The sequence below is a fragment of the Drosophila miranda genome, chromosome 2, assembly GCF_003369915.1.
Source record: "Drosophila miranda strain MSH22 chromosome 2, D.miranda_PacBio2.1, whole genome shotgun sequence".
Lineage (NCBI taxonomy): Eukaryota > Metazoa > Arthropoda > Insecta > Diptera > Drosophilidae > Drosophila > Drosophila miranda.
In genome coordinates this window covers 920,291-933,091 of record NC_046675.1, presented here as the reverse complement: position 1 = coordinate 933,091, position 12,801 = coordinate 920,291, and the positions used below count along the sequence as shown (strand labels likewise).

At 47.6% G+C, this 12,801-nt stretch overlaps 1 protein-coding gene across 1 annotated transcript; it reads left to right on the top strand.

Moving 5' to 3' along the window:
- The first annotated feature begins 2,932 nt into the window (after positions 1 to 2,932).
- LOC108157819 lies at positions 2,933 to 4,661 on the top strand. Its single transcript, XM_017290018.2, has 2 exons — positions 2,933 to 3,168; positions 3,229 to 4,661. Exons 1-2 carry the CDS (start codon positions 3,019 to 3,021, stop codon positions 4,579 to 4,581), a joined length of 1,503 nt encoding a protein of 500 aa, XP_017145507.1. The 5' UTR covers positions 2,933 to 3,018; the 3' UTR covers positions 4,582 to 4,661.
- Positions 4,662 to 12,801: the final 8,140 nt, after the last annotated feature.

The following is a 12,801-nucleotide window of genomic DNA, read 5'->3' as shown; positions in this document are numbered from 1 at the left end:
ATTATTGTAACAAGGGTATTACGCAACTACTTTGCATAATTTACCACAAAAAAAAATGGAGGAAAACTGTGGAGAAAAAGTCAAGGGGCGCAGAAATAAAAAAAACATTCATCTTGGCAGCAAAGGAAGTCCCAAGGACTTCTTGGGAGATAAAATAAAACACTAGGTAGGACTCTCTCCTCTCCTCTCATCCTTTTAGTAGGTGACAGTCGAGGGCCTTCCAGTATCCTTCCTGTAGGTCCCCCGAGGCGTATACGTAACGATTCGGTGTTTACAGCAATTTGTCACTTTTTGGTAACCTGCTGCCGCTCCTCAAGGACCTGCTGCCAAAAAGGAAGAAGGGGAAGACTGCAATCCAGACGACTCTGCCACAGCCACAGCCACAGGAATGCCTAATTTGCATTTTAATTTAATTTTTTCCATACCGCGAAATGTCAACAGACAGGGGACTCTCAAGACACAGGACACAGGACTCCTCAGGACTCAAGGCTCGAGTCACTTGCAGACATCTACTTCGAATCAGGCCAGACGGTGGCTGTGGCTGTGGCACCCCCCTCAAAGGAAAAGGAGTTCGTTTTTGTTTGTCTTTCTGTCTTTTTCTTGGCGCACTTTTAATTGAGCCCCGCATATGCATGAGGCACGGGACACGGGGCATGGCCATGAGGCACAAAGGCATGAGGCCGTGGCGCAACTCAATTAAAGCGATTGCCACGTCGCGTCGCATCGCTTTGAACTTCAACCTCCACTTGAAGGCGATTCTTGCCTCAAGGAACAATCTGATCCGGCAAAAATCAATGCCATCGATTGTCCGCCCATAAAACTCTATGCGACATCGAATTATGGGAATCATAAAATTCGAGGCGATGCAGAAAGACAGAGAAAGAGAGAAAGGGGAAAGGGAGAAAAGAGGTTGAAACTCGTGCTGCAGCTGCGGTAATCCGATACATTGCACGGCTGCCGCCGGCTGGGGGGATTCACTGGGGAAATAAATAGAGCCCAAATAAATAAAGTCTTTTTTCATTAGTATTTCATAGAATTAATACTAATAATTCCATTTACAAAATAAAATTAGTGCTTATACTTTCACAAATAAATACATAAGTTTTCCGTCTTCAATTAAAGATACGATAGCTGCGACGTAAGCACGCGAATGGCAAAATAAGCTGGCAGATGGGCAACCTCCTTCCAGGTATCGTCGTGCAACTCTAGCAAATTCGACAACGACCCCGTCATCCAAGCAATGACTGTCAAATACTGGAAAAAGTGAGTTGTAAATTATACAGATATAGAGATCTAAAAATTTGAATCTTTCATAGATTTATTGGAAATATTAACCTACGAACATTTTAGGTAAGTATAAAATGAAACGAAAAAACATTTAAGAATGTTTTCCCTGGGTGTTGTGTCTGCCCTTCCTTTTCCATTTGGAGCTTGTAAATTTTCACAGAAATTGTCAGGGGCAACCAATCGTGCAACCGTTATTACCTGTTCAGGGCTCCCTTTTGGCACTCCCTGCTCTTCTCCTCCCTCTCTTTCTCTGTGTCCCTTTGTCTCTTGCTGGTGGACACCGACACGGACGTGTTGCCATTGCGGTTGCACTCCGTTTCCGTCTGCGTTACGGCTCATAATTCTTTAGATTTATGAAGTGTAACCGAAGAAGAGTAGAGCAGATATGTCTGTCGCCTGGCGAGACTCCAGGAAAGTAGGACCTTCAAGGGGCTATGCTCTGTTTGGACGAAGAGCCATAGCCAAAGTGCTGCATTGAGGAGAATTCTAATCTGCTCCTCCTCTTTTCTGATCGAGTTCAACCTCCTTTTGGAGCTACATTTCCCCTGTATACCTACCCCATCGTTACGGCCACCTTCAGCCTAATTTTCAGCCTCATCTTCCTGCCACATCTTGTGTCACGTGACGACACTCACCTAATTTGAGAGCAACAGCACTTAATCCAATCCACGACGCCACGAAGCACAATGGGGATAAATACCTTTGTGGCGGTTAACCATCGCCCCTTGCCAACCCACCCACCCCCTCCGGTTCTTGTGTAATCCGTGGCACTTGGCACGCTCCCTAACTGCCACTTGAGGCAGATTGCTTGCTACCAAGCAATGCTAGACTGTGGCACGAACTGAAGCTCTTCTTCGCTTATTACCTGGCGAGAGGAGTTCCCTCCCATCCCTGAAGGTCGCTTATCTCTCTCTCCAGATTGTTAATGTATTAATTTGAATTCCTTATGAGAAGGGGCAGAGTGGGAGGCAAGAGCAGGGCAGGACTCTTCCTCTTCTCCTCTACCGTCTGGAAAATATGTTTGACGGAGCAAATTTAGTGGAAAATTGCCGCATGTCATTGGGCAAATACTCGCACGGGTCTGGGGGGCTGATGCAAGTGAAAGTACTACGTGACTGCCATTTGCAAAAGTCCTATGAAAACAGGGAAACCCCTGTTTCACGGAAGGAATTCCAGGGACAAATTGGCCAACTCCTGGCGGAACTTCCCTCAAGGAGTGCCCCGGAAAATTTAAAAAACAAATCACACCTCCAAGGACCAAGCACCAGCCGCAAGACAAATTTCCGGGGCCAAAAAACCTTCCACACAGACGTAGGAAGTGCACACAAAGGACACACACGTATGGGAGTCCTGAAGTCCCGCCGGTAATGGAGTGGACTTTATTTGCGCTCCTTGTTTGTTGCTGGACATGCTTCGATGCTTCGAATGGTACCACCCTCTATCCTCTACCACCTTTTGTGGCACACTCCGACATGCGAAATGGGACATGGGACGAGCGGCGCATTTGTCAGCCACTGCATGTAGAGTCCTTGCCCCTTCCTCTTGCCCCTGGGCTCCTGTGGGCAGCATTCGAATTGGAATTCAAAGCAATCGAAGCAATCATTTCACGAATGTCAGATGTTTTTGTGTTTATCGAAGCAGCATTCCATTCCTTTCGTTTCGTTTCATTTGGTTTTACTTTCCAGCTAGAATAAAATTATAGAAAAAAATATACAAAAATATATACGAGGTATGATGGAATACTGGCTCCAATTGGTCAACGAACAGGCGCTGAAACTCCTGCCGGAGGTGGAGGCGCAGAAGCAGGAGCTGGAGCAGGAGCAGGAGACGACATTTATCTCTGTTTTTAGCCACCAGGGTTCCCCCATTATTCCTCCTTTGGTAAGAGATGCCAGAGAGTATTTGAAAACCCATTCTGAATAATCCTCAAACCATCCACAGATGACGCCCCAGCGACGGCGGGAGATGCAGAATCATCGCTCCACCGCCCTGGCCATCGAGGGGTATCTGAAGGAGAAAAATGGACGCAAATCCAAGGTTCGCTCTCTGCGGGCACCCGAAATGAAAAAAGAAGCTCCCCCTCTATTTGTAGTAGGACGCTTCCCGCAGCAGCTGCAGCGCTCTGAGACGTTGATCTACGACAATGGCCTCAACAGGATCATCAAACCCCCGCCACGGACTCCCCCCTCACCGCCCTTGGTCATCCGCATGTCGTCTTCCGTGCTGATCGAGGACCCTCCTCTGATGGCCGTCCAGCGGGCGGCGGTGCAGCTGTGCGCCCCGCTATTCGCGAAGCCCAACAAAAGCCTCGTCGCCCGTGCCACGCCTCCTGCGAAGCCCCTGATCGTTGGCCCCCCCAGAGCCATGTCGAAGCTGAAAGAGCAGGAACTGGAGGAGGAGAGGAAGGAGAAGTGGCGGAGGGAGAGGGAGAAGCAGCAGAACCTAAGCCTGGAGCACAAGCACACGATGAAACTCATCCAAGTGGCCAAGGATCTGCCCTGGGGTGTCCTCCAGATAGCGCCTCTGCTGCGCTCCAACACGCATCCCGTTCTCCGGAGGATGCCACACCGCCACACGGAGGCCAACTTCCACACGATGCCGCACCGCCACACAGAGTCCAGTCTCCAGCGGAAGCACTCGGAAACAGAGTCCAGTCTCCAGCTACACCCACAACTGTGGAAGCGGGAGAACACCATCGTCTACAGCTGTCCTAATTCTCCAAGGAGAAACCGTTTTCCGACAACGAAAAACCAGGAAAAGGAGACTCAAGAAGAGGCAAAGAAAGGACCAGAAAAAGGGGCGAAAGAAGAGCCCAAACAGCGGAAGCAGAGCCTGGAGAAGAAACCCAAGTCCAAAGGGAGATTCTCTTTTTCTCCGAGACGCCCTGCCCCACCCCACAATGTCTCCTGGAGCGGCCACAACTTTGCTTCATCGATGAGTAGCGTCACGCAGCGCAGGCGCAGCTACGACCCACAGGCCTCCCTCATGCGGGACGCTAAGCAAAAGGTGGCGGGAAGGCAGCTTCCACTCAGTCCGAGGCAGTCCGCTGCCTTTGATAGGGGAAGGGCATCGACGACTACTCATCCTCCCTCGAATACTCCCAAGGAAACGCTGTCTGCCCTGACGATCCATCAAGCGGAGGCGGAGGAGCAGCGCCAGCGTTTCCTGGCACTCGTCTCCAAGCAGGCGGAGGAGCAGCAGCGCCTCCAAGCGCAGTTCGAGGCCCAGCAGCAGATCCTCATCGATCAGATGCTCGGCGAAGTAAAGAAGCTATCAAGCCCTGCTGCCGACTAATCCGACAATCTATTCTTATTCCTAATGTCTCTTCTACCTGTGCATGTGCGAAAAGCTGCTAGTAAAGCCATCAGACAGCATCGGACAGCGTCATAAATTCATCTAATCCGTTGCTAATCTCCAACGGATGGGGCATGGGGGAGCTTCGCCAAATATAGCGGTGGGGCATCTCTAATTGCGCCCAATGTCTGCTGCTGCTCCGCTCAGCTCTGCTCTTGCCACACAAGTTGCCACACATCGCGGAGCAGCCGCCACCTGCCTTAACGTCTCACTCGCTGATGTCTCTATAGGACGTTGCGATGTCTCCTCTCCTGAATTTTCGCTTGCCTTGCCACATCGTTTCACTCGTTTCACGCCCATCACTTGCCGGCCTGTTATTAAGTGTAAGAAATTATAATTTCATAAATTGTTATGCTTTATTTAGAGTGCGGAGCGGAGCGGATCGTATACCCCGATCCTCCTCTAGCGCTGCGTGTGGCACATCGTGGCTCGTGTGATTTGCTCGCTTCGGAAGCTGCTGGCGGCGGGCGATATTGAGACTTAAGTGGACACACGAGTAATTAAAAGCACTTAAGAGTCGCCGACTCCGCACAGAGACGGAGATAGAGGTTGCCCCACTGCCGGCAGAGATATAGTACGAGACAGAGATATGTTATAGAGGCAGACAGACGAGGTGCAGATTCTGCAGTGGGATGTATTCTGTGAACATTGGATGTTGGCCAAGTTTCCCAGCAATTGGCAGAGAAAGAGACTAAGATCTCAGACGATGCTTCTGTCGATCAGGGAATGTTCGACGGGGGATCCTTCTGCATAAAGTGACCTCATTTTCCATTAAAGAAAGATTAAATGTGGGAGAGGAAGTCGCAAATTAAGTTAGAAATAGCCTCATAGCGGATTAAAGTCAATAGAAAGAACTTATACGATGACTAAGGACTTCCAGATGGTACTAAGAAGGGCCAATGAATACTCGGGGATAAACTACGCATAACTCCCCAAATGTCTTTTGTAACTCCAATAAGTTATATTGCAGATGGCAATGAATAGATCAGGCAAGTATTATAAGAGTTAAGTGGGGATGCGTCTGCCCCAAAACTCACCTCCAGTCTTTAAAGAACTTTCCAGAGTGGAGGTAGAGATGGGGACTCCTCCATTCGAGTGTCGCAAATGAAGTTTGGAAATAGTTGCCGGGCCTAATCTCTTGTTTTTTCACTTGGCTAATCACACAAAAAAACAGCAGCAGAGCAGAGTAGGCAAAAATGCCATGGAATGTGTCTACGAGTATAAATATTCGCGGCTCCACTCCATACCCACGGGGTGGGGCCATGGGATGAGAGTCTTATTAAATGAAGTGCACATGAAACGGGCATTCGAACGGATTTCCATGACTAGAATAAACATAATCAAAGTAATAACTCCTAACCCTCTCCACTGCCCCTGCCCCTGCCCCACCTCGTCCTCCTCCTCCCACCCCATCCTTCATTCCACGGAAAACATGTGAAATTAATCTTGTTTATGTTTGTGGGAGGAAAAGGAAAAGCGAACGCCAGAGAAAAGCAAGAAAGTTTTCATGAAAGTTTTCTTCGGTTGCGTTGCCTTTTTGCACACAAGTTTTCCTCTCGAACGAAAGGAGATGGAAAGGGGGACGGGTAGAGAGGGGGTGAGAAGAACTTTTTGGAGTGAAAATAAATAAAATCGAATGATTTCACTTTTGTTTCGGGGCACGTAAATAGTTTCTGCTACTTGCCACTTGCCACTGGATAGAAAAAACCATTCAAGTGATGAAAATTCGAAAATTTAATTAAAATATTTTTGCGAGACGTTTAAAAACGCCAGAAAACCGCTCGCATGAAAGCGGCATACATATGTAAATATCAGGCATTTATAAACGGTAAAAAAAACGCTCGAACGTCCCGCACTTGAGTGTATAGGTTTAAGACGTTTAAAAACGCTTTAAACCCATTCGCTCTAAAATCACCTTTGTATGGTAGTAGGCGTTTAAAATCGCCAAGAAAACGCATGCTCGTAACACACATATGTAAATGGGGTTTTAAGAGTAGACAGGGGACAGGGGTGTTTGCTCTTATGTGGGTTCCGAGACATAGGGCTGTAGGTGTGTAGACAACCCCCTTGTACCACCCTTGTATCCCGCTCGTATTTCTGTATCGTCGCGGGGCGGCTGTGGCATAATCAGCTTATTCCTGCAACATATTCGTGCGAGTAAGTGAAAAGTTCTGTCAACAAAAAATCGAAATCACGAGCGAGCGAGAAATTTGTTTACCGTTTAAATTCGATTTTGATCCTATTTATCCAGTAAATTGCAGCAATTGAAAGGATTTGCACAGAGCCAACATTCGAACACCGAAAAAGGACGCATCGAAGGCGGCATCATCATCGTCCTGGCGTTGTTTGATTTTCAAATTACCTTTTTCATGGTTCTGGAGGAAGGTCCTAGAGAGTGAATCATGTCGAATGGAGTGATGTGTGATGTGCGATTTGCGGCTGAGGGTTTGGGCATTTGTTAAAGCTTAACCATAGGATCTCTAGCTTTAACAGATACATTCGTGCCCCCTCCTATCCCCTGGGTATCTATCCTCATTCCCATTCCCTTCCCCCTGGAAGAGGCCCATTCCCCTGGAAGGGGGCAAAGACATACGAAAGACAGAAGATATTGAATTTCAATCGTAGCTGCGCTGCAGCTGCAGGAAATCACTTCCTGGCGACAAAGTAGACGACGGGAAATGGAAATCAGCAGCAGCCAGGAGGGGGACAGGAGGACAGCAAGGAACAAGGATGCTCGGACCAAAGAAATCCCCAAAGAAAGTGCGGGTCAAAGAAAATAAAACTTTATGCAAATGCCGCCACTTTGGCCGTAAAATGAAATAGTCCCCCCGGTCTCGGAATTATACCTTGATGCCTGATGAGGTCCCGGTCCCAGCCAATTGTCCTGTGCCATGAATTGAAACAAAGGGACTTCCCACTTCCCTCCTTCCGTGGTATAGTTTGGGAACCCGTGCAGGTGACTTTAACTTTAACTTGGGGAAAACTTTTGCATTTTCCAGCCAACAGAATTTACCTACATTTCGCTTTGGGGAATCGAAACTTTTTCCCTGCTCCTGCCTCTCACTCCGACTCCGCTGCTGTTTCTGCTTCTATGTCTGTCTCTCTGCGACAATGAAATGTCCGACGAAGTCCGACTTCATTCCGGAAGTTGTTACGGACACGTTGTCCGCCGTTTGGCGTCGTTCTCCGGGTCTGCCGTTTGTCCGCTGCGGATGCAGATTTTTGGCAACTCGCCTGCCGCCTCGCCTCGCCTCATTATTAATATTATTATTATAATGCTCCTTATTTTAGGGCATGCACCATTTTTGCACCGGAAACGGATGCTGTTATTAATTCACATATCCGTGTTGCGGGTGCAAGTGTGTGTGTGTGTGTGTGTGTGTGGACAGCAGCAGGGTCTATCCCATCATCAGGTATCCCTGCTTTTTGGTTTCCACTTCTTTCTTTCATTCGTTTCTTATTTCCTAATTAAATTTCCGCACTTTATTTTGTGCCACTCGCTCTTTTTTCTTTTTCCATCTCTCATTCCCTGTGCCCATGCTCTTTCTTTTCCTGCTGCTGTCTTAATTGTGTTTGTGCTACTCTATTTCATCCAGTCACACAGATACACAGCGACACACAGACACACTCGAAGCGACTCGAAGAGAACTCATTTATGCCACACAGCAGCTATCCTTCCCATCCTCGCATCTTCGAGGAGTCTCTGGCTCTGAGACTCTCTGGCTCTGAGACTCTGAGGTGGTGCCGTGGCTCTCTGTTTGCGCTAAAATAATTGAATTAATAATTGCTGCGTGTGGTTTTCATGCTTTTCCAGCTAAGAAAAACCCCCAGCTGAAGCAAAGTGCTTAAGCTCCAAGAGTCGTGTGCAACTTTTATCTTCTGGCGCTGCTCCTGCCACTCCTGCTACACACAAACTTGCTTCAGGATGCCTTTACTTACTCACTGATTTAATAAATTAACGTTAATTAGCTGTTGTGGTCGATGGCAGCAGCAGCACAAGCAGCGGCAGGAGAGGGTGTGGCATGCCTCTTTGGGTTAGCTGAAAAGACAATAATGCCAGTAAAATCCATGCCCCAGCGAAACTTTCTCTCCGTCGGAACGTGATTTTCGCGCTTCTGCCAAGATTTAGCCCCGACTTTCGATATGTGAATTATGAGGCAACCATCGAGGGGGGCATGACGGTGTGCTATATGCCACAACCGAACCGAACCAAACCGATAATTCATAAATGTAAATGGATTTCCTTTCATTTGCGGGGGGGTTGGGGTTCTGGCTGTTTGCTTATGCCATTTTAATTAGCGAAAATGAGTGGCCAAAGATCTCTGGGAAAAAGGGATTCATTTCGTGAACGAAGAATCATGCAGGAAGAGAACAGCAGGAAGAACAGGAACAGGAAGCAGTCAAGAGAGCAACCAAAAGATAGAGCTAAATAGGGGCAGGAGCAGAGGCAGAGTGTGTGTGCCACAAATGAATTCATTTCAATCTTTGAGCTCGAGTTTCAGTGGCACAAAGAATCCAATTAAAGTCAGAAATAGACTCCCAGAGTCAAGGCTCTGCCGCAGGCTCCCAAATGCAATTGCAGAAGAGGTCAAAGAGTGTTGGCCAGTCAAGGAAGTGGCCAAAAGTGGACAAAACTTGAGCTTGAGCTTGAGACATTCCATTCCCAGGCACACACACGGACACGGACACATGCTAAAAGGGAGCCATATACCCTGGGGCTGTAGCTAAGGAGAAGTCCAGGCTGTCGAGCATTTAAATTGAAATTAACATCCTGTTGGCTGTTGGGTACTGGCTGCTCCTCCACATATTCCAGGGCAGCAGGGTAGCAGAGTAGCAGGAGGAGCGCTGTATGCTCATTATTGTGGCCAGAACCCAGAACCAGTCGAAAGTCAAAGTCAAAGACGGAAGACGTACGAAAAAAAATAAGAAGAAGCCAAAAAGAAGAAAAGTTCTGCCCAACAAGTGTTGGCCACAAAAGCAAGCGGCAGGGCGGCAGGACAGCAGGCAGCCAAAGGAAAGTGTCAGGCAAACATCTGACTGAACAAACACATACTGCCTGACACACAGATACACCACACACATGCAGGCACAGATACAGGCGTAATTAAGAGGCCATTGTTATTTCGCTGACAAAAGTGAAAGATGCCGCCTGATGGATAACCCACGTTGCCTGTCTCCGCTGTCTCTGCTCTCTCTCTCTCTCTTTGCTTTGCTGCTGTCGCTGCCTTTGCCTGTTGACACTTCAAAAGTGTGAATGTATCTGCGTGTGTATGAGTATCTGTGTGTGCTCTTTGATGTAATCTGCCTTTGCCTCTCTGTTTCTCCGCCTCAATCATCGTCTAACTTGACACATTATTCCCAATCTTGCAATTATTCTTACCTCAGCCTTTGACGACAGCAATTAAAAGGCTCACACACACACATATCCTTTAAAGCGCTCTGGCTTGGATGTATGTGCATAAATATTTAATGTGTTTGCCTTGTTAGTGGCCTGGCTCTCTGCGTCGGTGGCGGAGGAGGAGGAGGAGGAGGGAGAGCCCCGCGCGCTATCACTTTATTCTGCGGAAGGATTAAATTAATGCCAAACGTGTGCGATACACCACTCCCTCCCCGCCTCCTGTAAACACCCCTCTCAGTCTCAGGCTAAAGCACAGTGTGGTTGTTGTTTTAGGTGGCACAAAGAGAGTGTGGCAGTGGCAGTGTGGCAGGGTCTGTTGGCTGGGGCATACGCAAACAGATAGACATGTGTGTGTGGAAACCGCTACTTACACTACTTACTAGTTAGCTAATCAAATTAGTTTTATTAACACGTACCACACAACAACAACAACAACAACAAGTACTGGAGTAAACACACAGATACATATATGGACGTAAACATGTGGGCATATGGGTGAGTGCTTTACGTGTTAATTGGATGTTAAATTGTAACTGTTAGAGTCCTGAGCAGATGGGGAGACGACGCGTCGCAACGTCACTAAAAACTGTTGCCTACATTTCAGGGCATTTCGAAAGGATATTAAGGGTAGGAGAAAGTGTGTCTTTGAAGTGTTTTCATGAAAGGATTGAGCTTTCGAAGATTGGAATTGGAGTTATCGAGTATTATTCACACTTTTTTGGAGAATAATTTCACCCTTTCCAACATTCTTGGGGGGTATTCATAGATTGAGTCACCGAATGTGTACCGGATGTACATATGTTCATGTAAATGTATGGTGGATTAAACTCTATAGAGAATTTTAATAGCCGATTTCAGCTAGTGAAGGCAAGGGACTTATATAAGTCTTATATTCCAAGTTAATATTCAGAAGAAGCAGAAACTCCCCGCCGCACCCCTGGATGACCAACGAACGTGTGGCATGTGGGATGACTCTTCTGGCAAACAAATTGCCAGTTAATTAGGGGCATCGCTGACATCAGCACAACCCCAAAAATCAGAGACGGACGCTTCTTCAATTACACGACGCGACACGACGAGTGACCACAAGAGCACACCATAATTAATGTTAATAAATAATAAATTTACATAGAAAAGCGCTACCCCCAGCCGCCCCAACCGCCCCTTCCCCCCAAAACAGAAAAACATGTGAGACGTAATCCGAGATTCCAGGCAGAGAGCGGATGCCGCAGCGGCATACAAATCTCCATAATTAAAGGCCTCCCTCGGAGAAAGAGGCAATGCCCGATGCCAGGACTGCGATAGCACATGCAAAAGAGAAAGCGAAAACTTTCCTTCTTTTGCGGCGGCAAAACCGTTTAATTAACTTGTTTTGTTCCCCGTCTGAAGCACTCGACCGCTCTGCCATTCGACCATTCGACCATTCGATTCATATGCGAAGCAGAGTCCTTCCAATTACCAGGAAGGACACGCAGAAGAAATCGAAAGTGTGCGGGTCATAAATTGTGTGGCTAACCCCACAATCCGAATCAGATATGGCTCGTACTTGGACTTCGAATGGCCGCAAATTGCATTAACCCCAGGCCGACCCACACATTTCTGGCCCACCCAAAGCCACAGGAAACTTCTGCAGCGTCTTCAATGGGGAGTGGGGGCGAGGGGCAGAAACTTCTTCTTCCATGCCAAAAAATCAACCGCATCTCAAAGAGTCGTTGAATGCAACCGAGTATCGCAAGACGCAAGTATGTGTCTATCTCTATCTGATGGCATTTACAGCATTTTACAGCATTGTTGCCTTGTTTCATGTGCCTTTGGCCAACTATTTCCCTGTGTGTGCCACTCATACACTTGTATTTTGGGAATTTGGCAAGTTTTTCAATTAGGAAATTGCCCAAAGAAAAGGGTTAGCGGGTTAGATTCGGGGAGCGAGAGAGCGAGAAAGCGACAGAAAGCAGTGGCAGACATCAATTTTGAGCGTGAAATGTCGTGAAGCGTGAAGATAAGAAAAGCAAAAGCCTCGTCTGAAAGGAAAAGCAAAAGCAAAAGCAAAAGCAAGAGCGAAATTAATTAGCATCGTATCATCGTCTGCCCAATTGAGTTTTGTAAATATTTCATTAATCGGCGATTAATCGTCTGGGAATCCTCGCGGAAATGTCTCTCCGACAGCACCAAATGCAGGACATTAATAAGGTTTCACTTGATGGATGGATGGGTCACAGTCACAGAATCCTTGAAGGATGAGGAACCGCAGAGTGAGGCTCATCTTAACGTTGAAGTTTAAACGGGCGAACTTCGTGTGTGATTGAGAACCAGGGGGAAATATCCTTGCAGGAATCCTTAAAGGTAACTTGAGAGAAAAAAAAACTGCTAAACAGGCTCCCCGTTCGAATAGGAATCTCCAACCAGAGAACTCGAAAAGAATTCGCCTAAGCCAAGGGCACTCCTTACTCCAGGGTTCCCCCGAGGACCCTTCCCCTTAACCCTCCCGCACACCCTCCTACATTTGGCCAACTTTTAATTTGCTCACATTCTCATTTGCTCTCATTCTCATTTGCGAGAACAAAGTCACTTCGGTGGCGGCACAACAAAAGATGCCAATTTAATCTACTCGCCGTCGCAGTCCCGTAGTCCTGTAGTGCCGCAGTTCCTGCCCTTGCCACATGCCACATGGGACACTTACTCGTAAAACCACTGGACCACCGGAGAGCAGGCTGCTGTGCCTCTGTGTCCCCTGTTCCCCCTGTGGCACACACACAGGAAAT